This window comes from Magnolia sinica, chromosome 4, assembly GCF_029962835.1.
Source record: "Magnolia sinica isolate HGM2019 chromosome 4, MsV1, whole genome shotgun sequence".
NCBI lineage: Eukaryota > Viridiplantae > Streptophyta > Magnoliopsida > Magnoliales > Magnoliaceae > Magnolia > Magnolia sinica.
Genome location: NC_080576.1, coordinates 29,048,871 through 29,076,463, shown reverse-complemented (window position 1 = coordinate 29,076,463; position 27,593 = coordinate 29,048,871). Strand labels below are relative to the sequence as shown.

The following is a 27,593-nucleotide window of genomic DNA, read 5'->3' as shown; positions in this document are numbered from 1 at the left end:
AAGCGGGGTTACCTATAAGGTCCTAACACATCAACTGTGTAGTTACTAAGACCACAATTAGTGCGCTATCGATTACTACAACCACGCTCATGACTGTCATTGAAATCTATGCCATGGCCTCCCCAGTTATTTCTACCTCCAAAGTGATTTCCCCTTGAATCTCTACCACCAAAACAACCACCACAGCTGCCCCATCTCCTCTACCAGATGCATAAACAAATGTATAACGATCTGATGAAGACGAACTCTGTACACTAATCGCATGTTAAATGCGAGCGAATGTCTTAGTGATGGATGAGATTTCATTGCCTCCAAGGATTTGAACCCAAATAGGCTCGAACTTAGGACGAAGACTAAAGAGGAATTCAACAACACGAAATTTCTCTTTGCCATCTCATAGACTCATAATCAATAGACAGAGGCTAATATATATTTAGTTCTTCCCACATGCCTTGCAAGGCTAAATAATACTCTCCAACACTCTTATATTATTGTTGAAGAGCGAAGATATTCTGCAGTAACTCATAGATTTGAGTTAAATTCTTTTCACTTAAATACATCACCCTCAAATTATCCCATACTTCCTTTATTGTCTTGAAAAAGATAACATTCGCATTAATCTAAGGCTCCATAATGTTCCATAACGACACTTTAATTTAAAGCATCCTGTGCTACCCATTCTTCTTATTCTATTGAACTTTCTTCAGGTTTGGTAAAACTCAAATATTTCAATTTCGTTTTTCTTGTAAGGAAAACCTCTACCAATGTGGCCTATTGCAAGTAATTTGCCCTATTGAGTTTCATCAATGTGATCTGAAAGTTCATTGATTTAGACGAAGACAAGAGACTAGTCTTGGCATCCATTTATGTAGGTGAAATCAAACGCACAAAGGAAGAACATTTAAAATTTAACTTACCCAACACGAATTCCATAAAACCTTGTATATCAACGAACACAATCCTTGATAGACTACTTGAGCCAAAAACTTCACACGTTTGTTCTCTAATCTTAGCCATACGCAACTTTCACACGCACTTGGATCTCAGATCTAGCCACGCACGCATGATGGCCCGCTTTTGTCCACCACAATAGTGTTATAGGAAAATGGGCCTCACGCATTCACGATACACAATTCCATGACCCACCATATGGTGGTTGGAAGGGAATTCATGTAAATCAGGCCCCAATGACTTTAAAAATTCACCTTAAGTAAATAGAAGAAGGAAAAGAGAGGGAATGAGGAAGTTGATGGAAGAGATAAAAGCCCGAATCGATTTCACTTTGATACCATATGGCGTGATTGATAAAAGAGCACCCCAATAATGCTATCAGTAACAAATGCAAGAATACCCATTACAACCTAAATAGATGGGCCATTGAACAACCCATCTATTTCTCCGAGCCTCTCTCCAAAATTTCAGGCGACTTTTAAATGGAATACAGGAAAAAGTTATACAATCCGCAGCCAACATATTACCTTGGCTCTAGAACCGGTCATCAGGACACACAAACACTCACATTGACAAACTCACATGCCAACATGGTTTTTTTCCACACATCCAAGCACTAATCCCTACGCCATCTAATACATGCACAACCCGAAGGGGAAGTAGGCAAAAGAGGGTCATGGAGGGGGCAGTTACCAAATATACTGCTAAGAATGAAACACATATAGGGCTGTACACGAGTCAAGCTAGCTCGAAAAGCTCGCTCGACTCGGCTCGACTCAGCTCGGATTGACTCGGCTTGAAAGGCCGACTAAAGGCGAGTCAAGCTTGTTTACTAAAGCTCAAGTTGAGTTCAAGCCAAGTTCAACCATGGTGTATTTTAACTCGACTCGAGCTCGAGCTCGACTCGGCTCGAGTAATATATTTTAATAATATATATTATATATATTATATTAATATTAAATATATATATATATATATATATATATATATATATAATATACATATTTAAGTTTTTAAAAAAAGTTAAAACTTAAAAGTTTTTACTAAAAAACCCTACCCGACCCTACCCGTCCCCATTCCCTCTTTTTCTTTCCCTTACCCTACTGAGGTAATCTCAACTCGACTCGAGATAAACTCGACTCGACTCGAACCACCAGCTCGACTCGAAAGCTTTGGCAAACAAGCCAAGCTTCAATGTTGAGCTCGAGGGCGAGCTCGAGCTCGAACTCGAGTATAGCATGGACGAGTCAAGCCGAGCTTGGCCCACCTCGACTCGACTCGGCTCGATGTACAGCCCTAAACACATACGTGGAATTCACTCGTATCACGTAATATACACAGGCAACCAAGTTGGCAGTGAGGAACACACATGTACCACCATGGCACCACCAAACCAAATTTGGAAAGGACATGTTCAAGTAGTTCCATGCAAGAAATAGAGGGGAGCCCACTGTTATATGTGCACATCCAAACAATATCAAGGAGCACTACTAAAATGAACAATTAATAAAATTGAACCACACCTGGAATTATTAGAAGTCATCATATGAGGACATCAAAGGACAAGGTTCACAGAGAGACAGCTAAATGGCAATGAGTATTTTCTCAGCCACCCAAGAAAGCAAGTTACAATATAGAAACACTTGAAGGATCATTGAAGGGGGGAAGTTTGGATAGATGAGTTCCTAGAGTGATAACAGTTGGACAATTACAGAGCGGTGACCATAAAAAAAGCCTTACAAGTATTTATATTCATATCATTTCTATACCATCTCTTTTGGGTCCACGGGTACTTTTGCTGCCTACTTGTAGGATCATCAAAGTGAGAAGCTCTGCATAAGAGGGTTCGTAGAGTGATAAAAATTAGAGAATCTAGATTATTTATGGACTAATGATCATCCAAAAGGAGTTTTATGTGATTGCCTTCAAACCAATGAAACTAAAGGGGCAATTTTATAGGGGCTATAAGACCAGCCATGCTTGATTGGACAGAATGTTGGGTAGTCAAGGAACAACATGTTCATAGGATAAGTGCAGTGGAAAAGAGGATTTTGAAATGGATGAGTGATGCACTTGAGGAGTTTTAAGAGTAGCACCAATAGGTAATGAGATGTGGGAAAGTAGACATAGATGGCTTGGCCATGTGCAATAGAGACCAAGGACTGCACCATTAGGAGTGAGTTGTTTCAAGTTGAGGGCTATAGATAGGCTAAGGACCTAAGATGGAGCTAGTACGAAAGACTCCATGATAGAGAGGAATGGCGTGACGAAGATCAATGTTTGGCATTTGTCCGGCTGGTACGTATCAGGTGCTACGTACTGGTGTCCTCCATGAACGATACGTATGTATCACTCAAAACAGGCCAATATAGGGGCAATACAACCTTGTTTTGGTGGTGAACAATTCAATATGCAAAAACCAATTTGCAAATCATGAACAGGAATTGTGTAGCTGAACTAATTAGTTGGGTTAATGCTTTGATGATGTCATGATGATGATGATAAATAGATAATCATCCAAAAAAGTATCACAAGTATTTGTATTTATAAAATTTCCTTGTCATTTCTTTTGTTTCCATTGGTATATTTTTCTTCTAACCCGAAGGACTTTTTTCTTTTCTCTCTTCAGATAAGTAACGAAAACTTAGGGCCTGTTTGGGTAGAGTGCAAACTAAGGGATGCATTTAGTCTACGTTGACAAGACATTTACACTTGCCTGGGAAGCGGAGGATGCTGCTGCAGGAAATGGTTTGCCTTTGCATTTTCCACCTCAATAAGGGAGTAAAACCTCTTTTTTCAAGAAGTCAAATAGATGGAAAAGAGTTTCCCTCTGATGTGATGTTTTAAACTAGGGAAACATTTAGTTTCCCTCTGATGTGATGTTTTAAATGGCAATTTTGGAGGGAAAAAATGTTTCCCTGCGTGGGATGGCAATCCAAACAGTTTCGAATGCAAAGGAAAAGCATGAGTGTGATTCCCCTAGTGCTGATGTCAGTTTACCTCCCACTTATGTCACGTGTTTGCTTGGCTTTGCTTTCTCCTACTTTACACTATCCAAACAGGCCCTTAGTTGAGAGGATGGAATAGAGCTGTTGCACAAACTATAGGCTTAGCACAGCTAGGATGATCATCCAACACGTGTTTGGGCACTCATTTAAATGCTACATTGGATTTGAATTGGACTTAGAGCATCCAGCACAGACAGATCTGCGCTTCATGAAAATTTGTTACAATAAGCTCTAACCCCCAAACAAAGATGTGGAGACAAGGTTGTTCTTAAGTGATGACAACAGCAGTTGCATCACGGTAAAGCCATGGCTAAATGAATAAACTCTTTAAGAAGTGTTGAAGAGCTCTGAAGCAAATGTACCTTCAGTCTGAGGATCCTTAAGGAACTTGGTCACGCAATCAACAAAGTTTGTACCATTAAAAGGGTCCCCACCAATACCCACACAGGTAGATTGTCCAAGGCCAACAGCAGTTGTTTGGAAAACCTGCCTTGTATGAAAGAAAAAAGAAGAAGAAGAAAAATCCAATCAAATTCCCCAAATAAATTCCCGAAAAATCAAAGGCTTCAATTCAAATTAAATCATACCGCTTCATAAGTCAAGGTGCCGGACCGAGAAACAATTCCTACACGCCCAGGCTTGTGAATATACCCAGGCATAATTCCGATTTTGCATTCTCCAGGTTTGATAATACCAGGGCAGTTTGGCCCAATCAGTCGTGTTTTGGTTTGCCTGTTAAGAGCAGCCTTCACACGAACCTGAAATTTGGAAGGATGAATTACAGGCTACCCGCGGGAAAGGACATCCAACAGAATGCGCAGTTAAAAAGCAGAACATGGCGTGTAAATTAGTAAAATATACACTCATCTGCTAATACGAAGAAAGCAGCATATGCATGTGTTTGTGCATACTAAGCCCCAATACAAAGAGGGGATCTCAACCCCTCCTTTGGCAACTAGAAAGCAAGATTCAAAAATCAGCATCAATTTGCATGCGTATCTCTTGGATTACCATCTCACTAAGGTGATATGCTTTTCAGTTTCATTCACAACCACTCTGTTTTCTTTCCTTCTTGTTTCTTTTTCCATTGGTTCTTTTTTAAAGTCTGTAGATCTATCATACTCTCCTTTTCCTACTTTCAATTATGTGGTTCATCATTGAATACATCGTTCTTACAGGTCTATGATTAAGTTAGACTCAAACTGTTCTGACTTCTGAAATATCATTCTTTAAAAGCTACTTGTTCAGCAGCAAAGCTAAACATAGTTATGCTTCAAGTAAAAATAAAAAATAAAAATTTCTTGTGCAATGAATTATATAATTATTTTTTGTCAAGTGATAATATAGCAAACTGGTTCGATGAACTAGTCCAACTGTATCACCATATTAAACCAGAAAATCAAGCTACGTAAACCACACTGCAACTGGGGGAAGAAGGCAAACTGGTTCCATGAACTACTCAACTGTATCACCATATTAAACCAGAAAATCAAGCTATGTAAACCACACTGCAATTGGGGAAGAAAGCAAACTGGTTCCATGAACTAGTCAACTGTATCACCATATCAAACCAAGCTGTGCAAATCACACTGCAATTGGGAAGAAGAACTCTATTTCGACAAGTCGCAACAGTGGGTCCGAGAACTGAGTCTTACATGCAGGAAAAACCATGCTGCCTCTTTTATCTATGAAAAAACCACAGAAGAAATGTACATCATATTTAAAAAGTGCATAATCAACAATCGAACCAGTTTACCTTTTTTTTTTTTTTGGAAAAATGATGCAATATTACTAAAGGCAAACGCCAAAAAAGAAACCAGAGCATAACAGGAACCAAAAAAACCAAAAAAGAAAAATTAAAAAGCTATAATAGAAGGGACGCAGCCCCACCCAACCAAGCCTAGAAACAAGGTAAGGAGTCAATTCCTTAAGAAACGAGCTAACCCAATTACAAAACCCAATCTCAGAGCCCCTCATATTTGTGCTTGTATCAAATGCATGGATACAATTTTGAAGGATAAACACTTACTTTTGTCATGTAATTTGTACCTAAAATTTGAATTGGTGTGCCTTAATTATAGGGAAAAAGTTTATCATGCTCTTCATAACATACCTTATGAATAAAAAGTGATGCAGGTCAGATCTGGGGTTCCACATAACAAGTGACAAGGCTGAAAAGAGAGTGCAAGATGATTGTGACATGGCCTCAATAGTTCTAAAGATGTTTTGCTACGGTGGGTTGCAACTTGCAAGTTACACACAAAATCACAATAGAATCCTACTTTTGGGGTGGTGAGAGGGGATTCAGGGCTTGTTCACTTACCAAGGATAGGTGAAACAGGACTCAAAAATCTGACACAAAATAGCTGGGGCAACACAATGATGATGATGATTAATGGTCAATCATAGGTCCACTCAAAAGTACTCAATGTAGCTACAAAATGCTCACACATACCAGTCAACCATCTCACATGGCACAAACTTGCTCAGACCAAGCATTCTTGTATGTTATGGCTCAACAATTCTATGTAATTGAAGGATCGCAGTTTTTTTCTTATCAAATTCTGCAATTCTACACAACTCTTGGATGTTATAGCGCTTGAAAGGACATCCATTTTTTTTTTGCAGATTTCTTCAAAATTGAATCAAGGAACGATGTGAAAAAAGTGGACATTAAACAACATAAATAACATGGTAGACCTTATACCACAGTGAAAATGGCTTGGGTTGGGTAGGGCTACAACGATGATGAAATAACAAGAGTGATCTAAACACGAGAGTGAAAAGTTGATTTTCTTAGCAAACTAACATTCTCACTGTGATAATAAGCAAAAGATAAGCATTTTCAGGATGAAGGAAAAAAAAAAAAAAACTTAAAAAAATTAAGTCAGTTTACCATGTCACGCTGAGGGATTCCCTCAGTGATGCACACAACTAGGTCCAACTCAGCTTCCATTGCCTCCAAAATAGCAGCTGCAGCAAATGGTGGGGGAACATAAATAACCGATGCATTTGCCTTTGTTTCAGCCTTTGCTTCTGCAACTGTGTTGAAAACAGGAAGTCCTAAATGTTCTGTTCCACCTTTCTTCGGTGTCACCCCACCAACCTATTTTAAACAAATAAGAGAGGAAAGAAAGAAAATCTCCAAATGAATTAAGCCAACCTCGTTCATATAAAAGCAAAAAAAAAAATATCATATTAAAAGCAACATGTTTAGGAAATAAACAAGCAACGGATCAAAAACAAAACATAGGGTAAAGCATCTAGATTCCACTTTAGCAGCGCAGAGCTACACAATTTGCTTCTCTGGCCACTTGGGTAAGAGATATATAGAGGTGAGGGCTCTAGTTCATTAAACACAAAGCCTAAATCCCACCGCTAGCTACCCACATTTGGTACATGTCATCTACCCACCTGATGCAATATGAGTCCATATCCTTGTCGGTAGTCCTTGGATGTCTTCTACTGCCGAGAGTTGCACGCACATGAAGAGAATGGATCAATCAGACCATCGGATTGTACCAGATACCTTGATGTTGGTGACTTGATTGCAAATTCGAGAAAGAGGGCCTTTGGACTGATAACCAGACCACAATCAGGTTTGTGAGTAGGCCTTTTTTTTTTTTCCTTTGTTTCCATCCTATCCCCTATGTCAAAGAGTATTTTATACAAGGGTTTAAGTAATTGAACCCTTCATTAGGGTTGTATTCTCAAATACCAAATAAAGATGGGGACGTGAGGCAGCATAGCTGCTAGGGAGCTTCTGACTCTCTTTTGAAACGAAACCCCTTTGAAGGGTTTCTTGCTTCAATTGAGACTTGTACTCCTCTTTATGCTCTAAGCTCGTTTATCATATATATCTTATCCTTCTCACCTCATTAATGGTATTTAGTCATTATATGCATTTCCTTTGTTTATTTTTGCTAATATACTCTCATGGGATCTTAGATTGCTGGTGTGATCACCTCAATGTTACCTAAAACACAAAACCCCCCATGTTTTACGTTCCGGATCGAGCATTCCAGATTATGGGTTGCAATCCAGATTGCTATTTTTAGAGACCCGAATGAGTATTCTGTCTTACTATTGATTTAATGAAAAAAATTATATTTACAATGTAGAGATTTATACTTTTATTTATTTAGTAATATAACACTCACTATGAGGGGGTCTATATCAATAACATTCATCACATCATATATAAATTGAAATGTGAGTTCATAAGTAAAACTATATTGTAGAGGCGTTAGGGAATGGCAGAAATGAGGATAAGCAGGTAGGGCAGAAGGGCAAGACAGTCGGAAAGATGGATTTGGTGCAACTGGGACCCTTACGCGAACTTCCCACCCTCTACGTGGAGAACTTCCTGAAGGGATGGGCTGAAACGAACTTCAACAGGGTATTTAGGAGGCTTGAGAAAGTAAAGTAGTGATTCCGAGGAGGGATTCCAGAAAATCAAGAGAGTTCACGTTTGTTCGCTTGGAGCAGGTAGGGGAGGCGTAGACAGTGGCAAAAACCTCGAATGGAAGAAGAGTTGAAAGATTGAAGCTCTCTATCTAGAGAGCAAGATATGGACCAATGTTTGTCAATCATCAAATAGCAAATAAGATAGAGAAACAGGACGGTCAGGGCTGGCTTGGGAAATCTATAGATAAAAAGGCAACCACAGCTGGGGCAAGGAAAGGGGTAACGAGGGTGAGCTTCTTGTATAGAGATGAGGTGGATAATCAAAGGGGTGTAGAGGAGGGTGGGATGAGCAAGGTAGTATGGAACGGGATGGGGAAAGAGGGTGTGGGGGTAAATAGCGTAAATGAGGAGCAAAAAGGTGAGTTACAAGTGGGTGTAGGGGAGTTAGACGGTTGTGGAGGGAGGAGGTAGGTGGAGTTCCGGTCGTAAGGGTCCACCCTTTGGTGGTGGAGAATGCATCGTGGGTGCTCCAATGGAGCTTGATTGCGAGAAAGAAAGAAGGGATTTTGGTAGAGGAGGTGCGGGCTTGGCTTGTCAACAGTGGGGGGTGGAGTGCCAATGCTCCCTCAAACCCCTCTCCGATAGTGAAGTCTAGATCTCCTTGTCCCATGAGTGGAGATAGACCAAGTCCTTACAGTAGTGGTGATGTTCAAAGATGATCCAGTAGAAAGTCTCTATAAATGGAGAGACCGATCAAAGTTTGGGTACGAGGATATATGGGTCAAGATTTGGGGATTGTCAATAGAACAGTGGTTCATGGAAGCCTTCACGATCGTCGGCTCGTGCTTGGGACAGGTTGTGGAGGTGGACATGAAAACAGAGTCGAGGGTGGGGGTTCGCTGGATGAGAATGTGCATCAGGAAGAAAAGATCATTACTAGAGAAGATCACAGTCGCGGTAGATGAAGTGAATCTAGGATTGCATGTGGATGAGGAGCCTAGGGGAAATAGAAGGAAGACTCGGAAACTGGCATATAGGGAGATGGAAGCGGTCAGTCATGAGTGTTGACTCCCGGTTCAATTTGAGTACCTCGTGTTTGGTGCTTCTGCAGTGCTCTGGAAGAAAGGGAGGATGTGTGCACTCGTCTCGACTGCATTAAACATCAGGCAACGAAGAAGCGTCGGAGGTAGCAACGTGTGGTAGGCTGTCACTGAACGTCACCTTGGCTGCCACGTAGGGAGAGGAGGATGCAACACATGTTCTGGCTCATTGTCTCATTAGTGCAAACGATGGTGTACGAGAAGATGCTCGAATCCTTGAACCTGTAGTTCAGACGCTTGAAGCTAAAATTTGGGTGCTTTGTGAAGGTTTGGATGGTCGTCTTTTTGCGGAAAGCGACATGTGTCCAAGAGTCTTGATTTTTTTTTAAAACGAATGATTTATCTTCGCACATGACATGTTTTGAGCGAGTGAGTGAGTTTAACCCCCCTAGAAACACATGCACTTAACACTTATAATCGTTGCTTGTGTGCAAGCTGTTTTAAGTCTTTTTCGAGAGAGGAGATGTTATTTCTGGAATTGGATTCTCTCAATGGTTCATTGGAGGCGACAGAAGAAGCTCTAGCTTGGACAAGTGCATGGAAGGTAAGAAATGCTAGGGGGGACTGTGGGGAGATGTCACAAGCTTCGGTTGCTGTCAACAACTCATAAATAGTTCCAAAGGAAGGAAATGCTCAGGTGATGGAATTCCTTCTAGGGAAGACTATCAATGAGGGGGAGGCAAATGCATGCTAGCTTGTGGCCTTTTCCTAGTTAACTGGTGGTGAGGTGGGCCAAAGGGAGGTAGTGGAAGTCATCTCATTGCAAGTGGTTGATGCTGACAGTGACAAGTTGGGGACGCATCTTCTGGGTCATGAAGCTAGCAAAGAGGAAGAAGGTCACATTGTAGTGGTTAAAGGCAAGCGATGGATTAGGGATGCCTTGATGCATGTGGGGAGGCAAATAGGAGACATTTTGGGGTTAGAGACAAAGATTATGTCAACCTCATTCGCTTCATGGAGGCTCAATGAAGGAAACTGCACAAATTTATGCCTCTTAAAGGCTTCAGAGTTCTCCTAGAAGGAATAGGGAACAATTAAGTCTTAATTTCAACATTAATTATAACAATAGAGATTTGACTAGGGATTTGAGGAAGGGTCGCAGGGTGAGATCAATGTTCAAATGAGGATTTAAAGTTGGAATGTTAGGGGTTTGGGATGTAGGGAGAAGATGGTTCAAATCCAGGACGTTTGCAGTAGAGCTAAGGTCCAAATTATCTCTTTTTAGGAAACCAAATCTTAAGGAATCGACAAAAAATTGTTGGATTCTATGTGGAAGCCTAGTGTCAAATACCGGGTTTCGATCGATGTTGTGGGCTTTGCCAGTGGTATTTCGGTAGCCTGGGATGCGAGTTTCTGGTTGAGGGGGAGGAGATTTTCCATAACAATGTTGCTAAATATTTATTCACTGTTTTCCAATGGATGTTTGCTACGGTTTACGGTTCGAATGCATTGGCTAGAAGGGAGTGAAATAGCAGTGAAGACTGCTTTAGTCGAAGTAGGGATATGTCAATATGTCCTAGAGGGGGGTGAATAGGACTTTTTAAAGTTTTATGATCTATTTAAAGCCCTATTACCCTAATCCTAATAACAAACACATATTAGGATTACTCAAAAGTAACTCTACTGGCTTCCAAGCCCAGTAGAGGATCCAATCACAAACTATTTAAGAAGTAAACAATATTCAACTTAGTTTATGATGGATATAACTATGTAAGTGTGTGAGGTGTGATCACAGATATTCAGATATGAAATTATTAACACAAGTCACACAAACAAAAAAATAGCAATCTCAAACACAGTCATTTTTATAGTGGTTCGACTACTTGTCTACTCCACTCTCGGTAATCGCACTCAACCCTTGAGTGTACCGGATTTCACTAAGGAGGTATCACAGCGGTTCACCTCAAACCTAAGGTTTTAAATCAGGTTCACCTTCAACCTTTACAACCTACACTGAAGTCGATTGTTTATGCTCTCACGAGCAAGGGTCAACACAACGCACCCACTTTTAAGCACACTGGCCAAGGATCTTCCACAAGACCCTGAGGTTTCACTCGGTTCACCTCTAACCTAAGGTTTTAGATAGGTTAACCTTCAACCAGATGTTTATGCTCTCCACAGAGCAAGGGTCCACACAATGCACCCACCACGTACACTCCCGCCGGAGGCCTCCTACGAGGGCTTGAAGGGGTGAGAAACACCTGGGACCCAATCCTAAAAAGGAATGATCACAATTGTCCTCTGGACTCTAATAACTTACAAATAAGTGGATAAGTTTCATTCAGCACGTTGACGAAGATCTCCTCCTTGTTGATGAAGAGTCTTCGACTTCCTTAATCCGCAACACAGATGACGTACCAATACGAGGCTTCGGGTTGGGTCAAGGTTAGAACGGAATCCTACTCTATAAAATATTTTCCTATAAAGAAGATAGAGTGGTTCCGATTATGCATTCAAGGCATCCCAGCTCAATGATTTGCCATTAAGATAGGTGCTGGAGGATCCTTGAATGCGGAAGTTCATTCCCCAATCCACTCTATTGAATATCAATGATGAGGGTGGATTGGAGGATGAACTCCCTTGAGAGAAAGAGTTTTAGGTAAATAATCTAAGGCTTGAAACACACAAAAGCACTCTCTTCTTTCTCTACCAGCAACAATAGACAAGCTCTCTTTAAATAGGCAAAAGGTTCCAACGGATATAAAATGGTCACATTTATGACGGAGTTCGATATCATCAAGCGGGTTCGATATCATCGAGCGTATACTCTCGATAGCATCGATGGTCCGCTCGATGACACAAACTCAATATCATATACTTTTGAAACCTTTAGCCAACTGGTAAATGGAATCGAAACACTTGTTGATGTCATCGGATATCGAACTCCGATTTCATCGATGAAAGGTTTGATTCATCGATACTTGAAAGCGAGAGAGACTTGCCATGAAATATTTCAGGTTTTCAAGAATGATCGAGGGACCATCGAGATCATTGGAATTTGAATATCGATGATATCGATATCAGAGTGGAGGAATCGATAAATCCAGTGGATTTCTCATTAAGCTTGCTGGACAGTTTATGTCTTTGTTCGATGCAATTGACCTGGTACCGATATCATCGATATTTGAATATCGATTTTATTGAGAGACCCCCGATCATAGAGAAACCATCCTGAAAAATTTTGCTGGAAGAACTTGGCGCCCTAGACTGATCTCATCGAGAGCCTTCCGATATTATCGAGATTTGAATTTCGACGGTATCGAGGAGGCTTCGATATATCGATGCATATATGATATTCTTAAGGAAAAATAAGGGCGCCGGAAATCTATCTGTCGATATTATCGAGTCACCTTCGATGGACTCGAGATTCAAATGTCGATGATATCGATGTGGATCGATACATCGATAAATCAGTCCAAAGATGTATGCGATTGCTAGACACCTTTTGTCCTCTTTTCGAAGATATCGTTTTAGGCATCGACAGAGAAGGTCGATCATATCGAGATGTGTATCGATAAAATCGACGAAGCAAGAAAACTTAGAGATTTTCTGATTTTCGAAAAAGTTTTCCTACTTGAAAACCCTATAATGTTCTAACTTGTTTTAAGGATTTTATTCACCTGGTGTTTTAAGATATGGGATGTGAGGCTTTAGATTTACCTATGGCAAGCTTGCACACATCCGGTTGAGGCAGACGCTTGAATTGATCTTCCTATGAGGCTCTGTAATCTGACTAACCCAACACACACGCTAATTGACAAACCAGGGCACTTTCAATCTCCCCCTTTGTCAATTACGTGAAAAAATACCAAAACACCCTAGAACAATATCTAGACAAACACATACTAAATTGTGCGTACATGCTTTTTACACAATTTTACAATTTCTAATGAAACCATGTACACAGCCTAGTATCTGCTCCCCCTAACTGCAAAACTCTCCCTTGCTTAGTGCGGCTGCTCCCCCTAATACCTGCAACACCATTCAAGCAGATATACAATTTTCCATTCGGGGTGTTTGAACTGTTCTCTCCCTTTTTGTCAGTTATTGACAAAGATATAGCAGTTGATATTGACTAAAGTGTGATTTATTTGGGAGAACCAACATTCAAAGGAATATGCATATGACAGATAGATATAAGATGATCGAGTCAGTTTAATCAGACATCATTTGCAGCAAGTATGTATGCATATCAGACAGAATAGAGCAGCGATATAGCAGATAAAATAGTCAAAAAAATCACATGCATTCCATATTAGATACTAGATAAACCAGGGGATCACATATATCAGAATGGCAGTAAAGAGGGGCGGATTATAATCAGCCATTTCCAAAATTGTCCAAAACATAAACTGCCCCAGACAGCAGTAGATTCCTAACCAAATTGACAAGCCCACTCATGGGCACCCAAAATTTAAACGTCAGTTCTTAACCCATCCATGGGTAACATATACAAAAAAAAACAAAAAAACAAAAAAAAAAAACTGTTTTGACGGTGCAGGTTAGTGGGCGATCACATACACTTATGAGTGCGCAAAACATCCAAAAAGATATTAATGTTCGTACGCAGTAATGAGAGTGAAGTGTGTATGATAGCGCACTGAGATCAGTACTTATGGAGCCAAGGAGGATGGAGCCGTATCATCTCGTCGACAGGTGAACAGCTCGACTAATTGTTGTACTATCTGCTGCACTCCTTGGACCATCCGTTCCAAAACAGTAAGTCTCTTGTGCACTAAGTGAATATCCTTCTGGATTGCCCCAATCCTGTCTAGTTTGAACCATTTGGCATACCCGGGCGTTGACGTTGACGGTGCTTGATCAGGTCTAGGGGGTTCATCTCCGGCCATTTCAGTTCCTTCCATGGGAGCGTCACCTGCATCTCCTACTTCTTCTGCTTGAAGCTCTTCCTCAGATGGATCCTCAGGGTATTTATGGAACTTCAAATCCATTCTTCGAATATTATTTTTGTTAAAGCTTTGGAGAGGAAGAACCGGATTAGTGGTCATTGGAAAGCCGATGGCATTGTAGACCATGTTTTTGATCCAGGGATAGGGCAAATGAAGATCCCTGGATGTATGGATGGCGTTTACCAACTGATAGACAAGCAGAGTTGGAAGACAGATCTTTATCCCTTTGGCAATTGAGTACACTAGCATGGTCATGAAACCCGTGAGATCGGACCAGTTGGTACTTCTGGGATATATATTTGTTGTGAAGATACCATGCAAAACCCGAAATCTTGGTTCCATGTACCTAGATTTCAACGCATTCCCTTGATACCAAGGGATGTCCCTACCATAACAAAGGTACTTAGTTACCATGGACCGAACTTGAGATCCATTTCTAGGAGACCCTCAGGTGCCATTGTCAGACCAAGGATATTCGCCATTGTAGCAGGCGTGATCAGCACATCACATCATCTCCATCTAGAGAGATCATGATAGACAGAGGGTCCGACATAGGTGAGTGACACGCGGCAAGGAAGTTGCGTGTTCGTTCGAGTTGGCATGGCCCACCGAAATCTAGAACAGGTAGCCAATTGATTGCAGCAAACAGGGGTTCGAGATTGTATGGCTTTAGACAATCCCTGTCTACCTTTCTCTTGTGTATGAGCTTCCTACCCGTGTATTTTGGTGGTCGTGAAGGTACTTCAGCCGGAGGCAGTGCCGGTGTTTCAGACTAGGACCCACCACATGAAGTTTGTCAAGATCTTTGACGGGTGGGGGTCCCACGTTCCGGGGCCCTTGTGCCTCCTTTTGAAGCAAGTACTTTTTGTCGAGTGGATCTCGATGACTCACCCGGACCGGATACTTTTCCTTTGTCTTTTTCCCTGTGGACAAACAGAGGATTTGAGCAATTTGGGAAATAGGACAAAGTCCAATGGAAATACCCAAAAAGAATAACCCTTGATGATTAGAAAGGTATTACCGTATTTTTGGAACTTCTGGGGTTGTCTGACAATGTACCAAACCGTCCAGTTGAGAGGAGCACAAAGGGAGGAGAACCGGAAATCCTGGAATAAAATCCATTTTTCGCGCTCCATCGACTTATATCGAGTTGCATCTGTCGATATCATTGATCCTCGTTTCGATGATATCGGTATACTCTTGATCGATTTTATCGAGCCTGTCTTTGATATCATTCTCGATCATATGGCTTTTCACATTCCAAAGGGTTATCGATGATATCGACCCTTGATCGATTAATCGGGATTGATATATTGACAGTCGTATCTCCGGTGAATGATTTTTCATTTTTAGCATTCAGACGATCCTTCAAGTATACTGATAGAACTTCTATGAATCAATAGTATACCAAGCAGAATTGTGTACTATGCACATCAAAATTATAAACATTTGGATGTTTATATATACAAAAAGATTGAGGTAAGGATCCTTAGATATATCAATTGAAGCTCACCAAAATTGCATCATTTCAACAAAAATCCAGATCTAAATGCATGACCTGGACTTGTTTTTCTATGCTTGACATTTCAGGGTATAGAGTTCAGCTTTTCTTTCACTATCCATTTTGGAACAGAATTCTTTACTGTGGTAGATTTAGTCTTTATCCCACCCACTTGATCCAATGACTCCTTCATTCTGTCTTTCCCTTTAAGTGGTGATGGATGAGTGTATTTCCTAGATGGACTTTTGTCATTTCGTATTTCTCTGGCTCGTGTGATTTTGACCAGTGTTATGTGAAGTCCTTCTAGGTGTCAAGCATTCAAACTTATAATGACCCATATCACCACATAAATGATAGAGTGGGGAAGTTCTCATATTGCTACCTGAAGCAACAAGTTTTTCAGATGTTGGGGCTTTATTTCCAGTTTTATTTTTAGTTTTCTCGTACCCTAGGCCACTCTTGTCTTTTCCTTGTCTTCCCATCCCTAACAATTTTTCTAGTTTTTCACCACTCTGAGAAAATTTATAGTTTATTTCAGCAAATTTTCTGGATTTTTCTAAGTCAAACCGGAGTGTGTGATTCTCATTCTGGAGGTGCCTATTTTCATCTTCTAATAATTCAATTTGTTTGATAAGCTTTGATGAGTCAGTTTTTAGGGATAGGTTGATTCTTTCCAACTTGTCATTATCTGAATAATATTGCTGCAGATCATTAATTAGATGTGAATTGATTTCCGACGTTTTATCCAGATCTTTTTGCAGCAGTTCCTTCTTGTTTTCAGAAATTCCAAGTCTTTTAAGAATGTTGATGCTATGAATATAAAGCTGATTGTAAGCATCTTGTAATTTGTCTTAATCTTCTTCTTCTTCTTTTTCCATTTCCTCATTATCTGACGAAAATAATTCAGTGGCTTGCTATTCTTTTTCGATTTCAGATTCACTAGGAATGATTGGAGTAGTGGAGACCATAAGAATTTTCAAAGATTTTTGGTCTCCATCACTCTCTGAGTCACTAGATTCTGAGTCTGACTCTTCTGTATCATCCCATGTGGCAGCCATAGCTTTGCCCTTAGTTTTTCTGTTGGGGCATTCAGTAGACAGATGTCCATACTTCTGACAGGCATAGCATTGTGGTTCTTTGGTCGTTTTACCAAATTTACCCGTCGAAGGTTTGTTGTCCACCCATCTTCCTCTGGAAGGTCGGCCACGATTCTTTTGGAAGAATTTCCTGAATCTTGGTGCTAGTAAAGCCACTTCCTCATCTTCATCATCTTTTTCACTTCCACTATCCTCATTTGTTGTTCTCTTTGAGGTTTTTAGGACAGTTGTTTTGGATTTAGGGATTTGTTTGAAGTGTAGTTCAAAAGTTTGTAGGGAACCTACCAGTTCTTCCACTTTCATTTCATCAATATTCCTACACTCTTCAATGGTTGTTACCTTGGGATTAAACCGTTCCGGTAGTGATCTCAGTATTTTCCTACAGATTTTAGATACCCGAACTTTTTCTCCCAATCCACCCATGAAGTTACAAATGATATTTAACTTTGTGAAAAACTTCATAAAGGTCTCATGCTCTTCCATTTTGAGACTTTCGAACTATGAAGTCAAGAGTTGAAGTTTAGATCTCTTCACAGTGCTTGTGCCTTCATGGGTTGTTTCCAATAGATCTCATGCTTCTTTGGATGTCTCACACATACTTATTTGATTAAATATATCCTGGAACACAGCACAGTAGATGGCGTTCATAGCTTTAGCTTCAGCAGTCTGTCTTTCTTTATCGAACGTCGTCCACTTTTCTTTGGGTTTAGGTTTTGAGATAGTTGTGCCACTGTCAAGTACAATTTGTTCAGTTGGTGACACATCCACTTTCAACTATATCCCAAACATCGTGATCCAAAGATCTCAGAAAGTAGTGCATCCTAGCCTTCCAATATGCATAATTTGAGCCATCAAATACTGGAGGTCTAGTGACCGATGAGCCCTCTCCTTTGGCCATATTCTCAACTTCAATCAAGGTATCCCGTATCGGTATCGGTTGGCGTAACGGTGACCTCGAAAACCGATACGGATACGGGGGTGTAACGGTGATACGGGGGCGTAACGGCCCGTAACGGCGTAAAAAAAAAAATTTGCCAAAAAAAATGAAAAAATATGGATTAAATCCGGAATATTCTAAGCATTCTAAATATGCATTCATTTATAAATTGGAACATGCTTATGGTGGTATAACGGTCCACTCTTTGGTGAGAAGTTGTATCGGACTGTCTGATGAATTTATGAATCAGATAACCTGAATTTGACTACAAAATTCATATATTTAATTTTCTAACTATCTACTATCAATGATAGATATATTAAAATGAATGTAATATGAAAATATCTTACATTTAGGCGTTTGCAATTATTTTTGAGGGCCAAAATTCATGCGTAAATAGAAAAAAAATATATTAAAAAAATATAAAATGGCACCCCAAATATGTAAAATGCACATTAACATGTTCTACTATGATTAACACATCATATGGCATCATTAAAACAGCAAAAGAATCATTAAAAAATGATTTTTCGAATTTTCAAAAAAATGGCCGAAATAAATGCGTAAATAAAAAAAAATATAAAATGACACCCTAAATATGTAAAATGCACATTAACATGTTCTACTATGATTAACATATCATATGACATCATTAAAACAGCAAAAGAATCATTAAAAAATGATTTTTCGAATTTTCAAAAAAGGGGCCGAAATAAATGCGTAAATAGAAAAAAATATAAAAAAAATATAAAATGGCACCCCAAATCTGTAAAATGCACATTAACATGTTCTACTATGATTAACACATCATATGGCATCATTAAAACAGCAAAAGAATCATTAAAAAATAATTTTTCGAATTTTCAAAAAAAGGGCGAAAATAAATGCGTAAATAGAAAAAAAATATATATAATAGCACCCCAAATCTGTAAAATGCACATTAACATGTTCTACTATGATTAACACATCATATGACATCATTAAAACAGCAAAAGAATCATTAAAAAATGATTTTTCGAATTTTCAAAAAAATGGCCAAAATAAATGCGTAAATAGAAAAAAAAATATTAAAAAAATATAAAATGGCACCCCAAATCTATAAAATGCACATTAATATCTTTTACTATGATTAACACATCAAATGGCATGATTAAAACAGCAAAACAACCATTAAAAAATTGATTTTTCGAATTTTAAAAAAAGGGGCCAAAATTCATGCGTAAATAGAAAAAAATATAAAAAATTTATTAAATGGCACCCCAAATCTGTAAAATGCACATTAACATGTTCTACTATGATTAACACATCATATGACATGATTAAAACAGCAAAACATATTAAAAAAAGTATAAATACCTATTTTTGACGAATTTCTGAAAAATGGCCCACCGAGCTTTGATTCAAAAAAATCTGTAATATAATATGTTTTTATCTCAAATACCTAGCCAAGATTGGTCGAAATTAGTAGTAGAAGGAGTGAGAAATAGTTTGGAAGCAAGAGGTTTCAAAAAAATAGCAAAAATAGAGCTTTAAATGAAAAAAAAAAAAAAAAGGTTACCGTTATATAACCGTTATGGGCTAGCCGTTACGGGTACAAAATCGGGTATTGGCCGATACGACCCCGAAACGCGTAACGGTTCCCACCGTTACAGTTACGTATCGACCGTAACGGCCGATACGTAACCATTTTGGCACACCTTGAGTGTATGAGGTGTGATCACAGATATTCAGATATGAAAATATTAACGCAAGTCACACAAACAAAAGAATAGCAATCTCAAACACAGTCATTTTTATAGTGATTCGACTACTTGTCTACTCCACTCCCGGTAACCGCACTCAACCCTTGAGTGTACCGGAATTCACTAATGAGGTTTCACAGCGGTTCACCTCAAACCTAAGGTTTTAAATCAGGTTCACCTTCAACCTTTACAACCTACACTGAGATCGATTGTTTATGCTCTCACGAGCAAGGGTCAACACAACGCACCCACTTTTAGGCACACTGTCCAAGGGTCTTCCACAAGACCCTGAGGTTTCACTCGGTTCACCTCTAACCTAAGGTTTTAGACAGATTAACCTTCAACCAGATGTTTATGCTCTCCACAGAGCAAGGGTCCACATAACGCACCCACCAAGTACACTCCTGCCAGAGGCCTCCTACGAGGGCTTGAAGGAGTGAGAAACACCTAGGACCCAATCCTAAAAAGGAATGATCACAAGTGTCCTCTGGACTCTAATAACTTACAAATAAGTGGATGAGTCTCATTCAGCACGTTGACGAAGATCTCCTCCTTGTTGATGAAGAGTCTTCGACTTCCTTGATCCGCAACACAGATAATGTATCAATACGAGGCTTCGGGTTGGGTCAAGGTTAGAACGGAATCCTACCCTATAAAATATTTTCCTATAAAGAAGATAGAGTGGTTCCGATTATACATTCAAGGCATCCCAGCTCAATGATTTGCCATTAAGATAGTTGCTGAAGGATCCTTGAATGAGGAAGTTCATTCCCCAATCCACTCTATTGAATATCAATGATGAGGGTGGATTGGAGGATGAACTCCCTTGAGAGAAAGAGCTTTAGGTAAATGATCTAAGGCTTGAAACACACAAAAGCACTCTCTTCTTTCTCTACCAGCAACAATAGACAAGCTCTCTTTAAATAGGCAAAAGGTTCCAACGGATATAAAACGGTCACATTTATGACGGAGTTCGATATCATCGAGCGGGTTCGATATCATCGAGCGTATACTCTCGATAGCATCGATGGTCCGCTCGATGACACAAACTCAATGTCATACGCTTTTGAAACCTTTAGTCACCTAGTCGATGGAATTGAAACACTTGTCGATGTCATCAGATTTCGAACTCTGATTTTATCGATGAGAGGTTTGATTCATTGATACTTGAAAGCGAGAGAGACTTGCCATGAAATATTTCAGGTTTTCAAGAATGATCGAGGGACCATCGAGATCATCGGAATTTGAATATCGATGATATCGATATCAGAGTCGAGGCATTGATAAATCCAGAGGATTTCTCATTAAGCTTGCTGGACAGTTTATGTCTTTGTTCGATGCAATCAACCTGGTACCGATATCATCGATATTTGAATATCGATTTTATTGAGAGACCCCCGATCATAGATAAACCATCCTGAAAAATTTTGCTGGAAGAACTTGGCGCCCTAGACCGATCTCATCGAGAGCCTTCCGATATTATCGAGATTTGAATTTCGATGGTATCGAGGAGGCTTCGATATATCGATGCATATATGATATTCTTAAGGAAAAACAGGGCCGCCGGAAATCTGTCTATCGATATTATCGAGTCACCTTCGATGGACTCGAGATTCAAATGTCGATGATATCGATATGTGGATCGATACATCGATAAATCAGTCCAGAGATGTATGCGATTGCTGGACACCTTTTGTCCTCTTTTCGATGATATCGTTTTAGGCATCGAGGACATCGATAGAGAAGGTCGATCATATCGAGATGTGTATCGATAAAATCGACAAAGCAAGAAAACTTAGAGATTTTCTAATTTTCGAAAAAGTTTTCCTACTTGAAAACCCTATAATGTTCTAACTTGTTTTAAGGGTTTTATTCACCTGGTGTTTTGGGATATGGGATATGAGGCTTTAGATTTACCTATGGCAAGCTTGCACACATCCGGTTGAGGCAGACGCTTGAATTGATCTTCCTATGAGGCTCTGTAATCTGACTGACCCAACACACACGCTAATTGACAAACCAGGGCACTTTCAGGGAGGCTTTTTGGGTTAAGTATGGCTAGAAGCTGGAGTGGATATCCTTGGTTTGTTGGAAGGTGACTTTAACATTAGCAGGTTCTCTTACAAAAAGTCCTTCGGTGGGAAAATTATGAGGAGCATGAAAGCCTTTTCCGAATGGCTAGAGTTACATGAGATGGTTGACCACCTAATGGGGGGTGAGAAATATACGTGGTCTAACGATCAGGCGAAGGCAGTGGTGACCAGGATCGGCAGATTCCTAATTCCGGCAATGGTTGGATAAATTTCCTTTGGTTACTTAATGTGGGCTCCCAAAACCTGTTTTGAATCATTGTTTCATATTAATAGAGGTTGATGAGGAAAATTGAAGTCCAACGCCGTTCAAATTCAAATTATTGTGGCTAGAGGTTGAAGGTTTTGGAGATTTGATAAAAGAATGTGGAGGTCTTTTGAGGTAGGGAGATTCATAGGTTTGAAGTAAAAACATTAAAGCGGTTGAAAGCTAAAATCTTAGTTTGGAAAAGGGAGGTGCTCAGGAAAAGGGAATTGGAATATGAAAATATCCTTGGTAGGATTCAAGAGCTTGGCTTATTGGCGGAAGAGCGAGAATTAAGAGCTTGGCTCATTGGCGGAAGAGCGAGAATTAATGGAAGAAGAAATTTGAATTGCCAAAAGTTAGGGCAAGATTACTCGAGTGCCTAAAGGAAGAGAAGAACAAGTGGAGACAACGGTCATGGGCCACATGGCTCAAGGAAGGTGATAAAAACACAAGCTCTTTCAACAACGTAACAAGTGCCCGGGCTAGATGCAACAAGATTATTAACATCATTGGTGGGGGTGAGAGATTTGAAGAAAAGACTGTGTGTAATGTGGTGGTCCAATTCTACAAAAAGCTGCTCTCCAATGAAGGATGGAGGAGACCTAAATTAGAGAACCTGTTCTTTATTAGGCTTTCCCGAGAAGAAGTGGAATTACTTGAAAAGCCATTCTCAGAAGATGGATTCCAAAAAGTGGTGGACTTGTTAGGGAGGGGTAAAGCTCCCAGACCAAATTGCTTCCCTTCCCTTTGGTGTTCTTCCTGTTTTTCTGAGAGGTACTTTACGAAGACGTGATGTGCTTCATGAAGGAGTTTTTCTAGCGAGGCAAAATATCCAAGGACATTGGTGCATCATTTATAGCTATAATTCCAAAGGTGATGGGAGTGTAGAGCTTGAAAGACTATAGGCCCATTAGTCATATTGAAAGCTCGTATAAGATTCTAGCTTAAGTGTTGGCATCCAGATTTTAGGCCTCTATCTAGAGCGATATCTAAATTTCAACAAGCTTTTATCGAAGTTCAACACATTTTGGATGGTGCCCTCATAGCTCATGAGTGTATCAATCCCAAATATCGAGATGGTAAGAAGGGTGTTGTGTGTAAATTGGACATTGAGAAAGCTTACGATCATATCAATTGGGACTTTTCCATTGGTAGGGCGAGTCTTCCGATTTATCATCTTCAGTTCCTAGACGATACACTTCTCTTCTATAATGCGGAGGAATTCATGGTGGAAAAGATGAGAATGGTGATTATTTGCTTTGAAGTCATTTCTAGGTTGAAGCTAAATGTGTAATGTTAAGGGGTTTGATTGGCTAGAGAAGAAACCGAGCACTCGGCCAACATTTTTTAGTGTAGGGCAGGTTCTTTCCCCTCTACCTATCTAGGCTTACCTCTCTACATAGGGAAGCCAGCTAAACACTTATGGGATGTTGTTATAGAAAGGCTCGAAAGGAACTTAGCTAGATGGAGGAGTCAATACCTTTCACTAGGAGGCCGAATAACTCTCATTAAAGCAACTTTGTTAAATCTCTCGTTATATTTTATGTCCCTATCAGATGCTCAAAGGCAGTGTTAGATAGGTTGGAAAGATTGAGAGGAGACTTTTTATGGCAAGGTTCAGATAAGAAGAAAAAATTCCATTTGTTAAGTTGGGAAGAGGTCTGCAAACCTTATGACTAGGGATGAACAAGAATTAGAGACTTAGGTTTGATGAATAGTGCATTATTAGTAAAGTGGTTATGGAGATTCAAGACGGATGAGAATCCCATGTGGAGGGACATAATTGCTAACAATATGTATGTTTTAAGGGTAATGCACCAAGGACTCTTCTATGCATAGTCTCGGTAATTTGGATAGGGATTCCATAATTCTTCGAAGGGATTAGTTTTGCTCTTAGGAATGGAGAAAGGATCCACTTTGGGGAGGACATATCGGTAGGTGAAGTGTGGTTGCAATCCTTATTTCTGAGAACAAATCATCTGTCTATGACACATAAAATTTCAGTGGTGTGATGTTTCTCCATCTGTTGGGATACCGTGGTGTGGTCTTCCAATGCCAAATCTTCTTGACCGAGGAAAAGATATCGGAGTTCGTGCAGTTGCCTGATCACATCAAGTTAGGTAATCGAACGAGTGGGGATCAAAATATGATGATTTGGTGGAAGGAGGCAACAGGGTGTTTTTCCATTAAATTTTTATATCATGAGCTCTTTAAGCAATGTAGGAATGGCGTATCAAAGTATTCGCGATATCTGTGGTTCTATGGAGCTCCCAGAGGACGATGACTTTTGGGTGGCTAGTAAGGGAGAGGATGGGTTCTAACCATTGATAATCTTTAGAAGCAGACTATGGTGATCCCAACATTTGCCTTATGTGTATGGCAAATGTTGAATCTGTCAATCACCTCTTCGTTCACTGCCCGTTCATGCATCAGGTTTGGTGCGGTTTCTTTAAAAGCTAGAATGCGATTTGGGCTATGCCGAAGTAAGTTGGAGGCCTCCTCTTGGCTTGGCATGTGTGGCTCATATGAAGCAAGATAGGGCTATTTGGAGACTCAATCATTTGGCGGTTCTTTGGTCTATGTGAGAAGGAATGGGAGGTGTTTCAGAAATTCTAGCAATAGCATGGAGCGAATGTTTTTTAGGGCACTGGGTTTTGCTGTTGATTGGGCTTCAAGCTTAGAGAAGCTCAAGGATTATTTTTTTACTTGTCCCTTTTTAGCCTGTAATTTGTCAGCGCCTAATGTTTGTTCTCTCTCATAATAATAATAATAATATTTATATTGCGTACACATTGTATGTATTGGAGTGATGCACATGATCCTACCCCTAGCATACCATGCATTATAGGAAATAGCGTCCTGCATACCCATTTCCTATCACATACCAATGCGAGACATGATCCAAGTAACCATGGATCATATATATTGTTAATCAGAATTTTGTAGATTTAGCAGAGTCTATTTCAAAGGGTTGGACAGCTTATAGAAAACACGGGCAGATTTATGAGCTGGTAATCAGACGGGCCAAACCTCTTGAACCATCCCTTGACCATTTCGCATATGTTGGTCATTATTTGCCACGTCACCACCCAACAATGACATGTGAATTGCTCCTTTTTCTAAAGGTGATGAAAATTTTATTAAAAGGAGCCAAAAAACAGGCTAAAAGAATAACTTACAACCAGCCAAAGAATCAATACAAGAAGCCCACCCCCATCACATCAAAACTAGCTTTCCTAAATACTTCCATTATTGAACCATGCTGATCTCGAACGAATGGTTGTTCCTCTCACTCCGCAAGGCCCGAATACCAGCGAACCTCCCTGCAAACTCAGGCTAAAGACATGAAGGGATCTGAATGTTTCTAAACTTACCAAGAATAGAGCCTTAGCTAGGAATATCCATTGGTAAAATAGGATTCATAGACCCAACCCAAATAACTACGATAAGGCTATGATGATGGCGATGATGATATTGATGGTGAAAAAGAATTCATTAAATCATAAGAGGAAATACATGAAATTACGATGAATAAGTTCCCAATACAAAGAAATGATCTCTCCACAACATTAGAATGCTTGTCCAAAATCATTTTGTTCCTATAGAAAGTTAAAAACAAAAAAACAAACACATGTCTATTCTATTCTATGGCTTGGATTCACCTGTGACAGCCCACAATTAAAGAATAGTTTCTCCAACTTATGGATATTCAAATATCATTCCTTTCCTATGACATGTAGACTGATTCACATTATCTTTGAAGACCACTCCACTTTTGAAGTGTAAAAAGTGATAACTACTTTACATGACCAACAAATTGGTTGGTGCTTCTATACCATGTAGCTTGCATAATGTGTAATGTTTGACTCAAAAAAGGTAACCTTGAACATACCCTAAAACTTCCATAATAATTCTGTTAAATCCCAGGCACAGCACACCCATATAGCTTACATGATTGCATGTAGATGTTAGAACTAAAAAGACATATATCCCCAAATGCATTTAAATCCAAAGAACAGAACCGAGTGCCAAAATAGAGGTCTGCTTGCCAGATTGAAACATCAAAATCAAGAGTGTGGGAGGCAAGGTGCTTGATAATGGTAGTGGTGGCTGTGACAGCCACCACCGTTGCCATTACAATACAGGCCATAATGGCTGTTATGGCCATTTTTCTGTAACGGCCAATAAGGCCGTGTAATGCGTAATGGTTCCTACCATTACCCTTTTTTAATACCCTAGTAGGCAGATCCACCCACATAAGCAACAAATGCAAAGATTCAAGAGGCAACACATGTTGTCATTGCAATTAATGCAAAGAGAATAAACTTCTCAACTTCCCTCAGTACCCAATTACAAGCTCTAAAAAAAGTTACATGGGGAATAAGAGATTTATTTATAACCTAGCAATGATTAAAAATACCCCTAATTTAATCATTAGTCTAATCAGCCCTTAAATGAGGGTAGTCTAGACTTTTTAGATTTATTTTAAGGCATGAAACTAAAAATCAAATAAACACATGCTCCACGTGGACCCCATGTTGTGTGACCATGTGGGACCCACACGCAATCAAGTGGGGTATATGGGCATTGCGATCTACTTGCATCACTGTGGAGGACACCGGGTCCTACTGGGAGGCATGCACGTGGCAGGTGTATGATGATCCAAACCATAAAATTCATTCAGGACAACCATGAATGGTGTACAGAAATCATTAAACTTGGTCAGTGGTTTCTGTGTGACATCTTCTATGTGGTTAGGATTCTCCGATCATTGTTATTTATCTGCCTTCCTTTTATGGAACCCTATGAGGAAGAGGCAAATCTGATCATCATACAATTTTTTCTTGAAAGGTATGAAATTTTATTCAAAAAGGAGCCGATAAACTTTTTTCTTGAAAGGTACAAAATTTTATTCAAAAAGGAGCCAAAGCTCAAAGAATTACAAATAACTACAGCCTAGATAGCAAAAGCTAATCATCTTAGCCAAAGTCCAAAAGGCAAGATGCCCAACTAATTACATCAAGCCTAACTCTATTTTAGACATCCTTTCCGACCAACACTTGTCCTGGAGATCATCATACACATATGCCATGTATATTGTATAAAACTGGAAGGACGAAATTTCTGTCCCCCCAGGTGGACTGGATCTCCTCCCAATATTAAAATCTCAGAATTCAAGCTATATGAGCAAATAAGTATCAAATCATGAAGAAGAAAAAATCAAGTAACACGTGTAAGAACAAAAATTTTATTAAACAAAAAATTATACTTAAAGTATGATACAACATATCAAATCATTCAAAATATCACAACCCCAGAAAAGGAATAGACAATCAGGATTTGGTAATTCTCCAGACAGTGACACACCCAAATGAACAATCTGCAACAGATCAAACAGACCAAAAATGCCAACTTTTGCAAAAAGACCCCAATTCCATCAATTAAAATAGTAAATCAGGAAAAGGGGTGAAAATCCATTTCCACACTTGATTCCGCCAAGGTCATCGATCCCATGGTCGTAGTGAAAAATTACAAAGAACCCACATCCAGATCCATGAATAAACCCATCTAGAAAAAGGGAAAACATGAGAATGGATCGAGAA

General features: G+C 39.6%; 1 protein-coding gene across 1 annotated transcript in view; it reads right to left on the bottom strand.

The window, feature by feature from the left end:
• Positions 1 to 27,593, bottom strand: part of LOC131242921 (succinate--CoA ligase [ADP-forming] subunit alpha-2, mitochondrial) — a 37,600-nt gene that overhangs the window by 9,493 nt on the left and 514 nt on the right. Inside the window, exons 2-4 of the mRNA XM_058241900.1 lie at positions 6,856 to 7,065; positions 4,547 to 4,717; positions 4,322 to 4,445 (exon numbers count right to left, since the gene is read on the bottom strand). Of these exons, the coding sequence (XP_058097883.1) occupies positions 4,322 to 4,445; positions 4,547 to 4,717; positions 6,856 to 7,065 (505 nt within the window). The remainder of the gene's footprint in view (positions 1 to 4,321; positions 4,446 to 4,546; positions 4,718 to 6,855; positions 7,066 to 27,593) is intronic.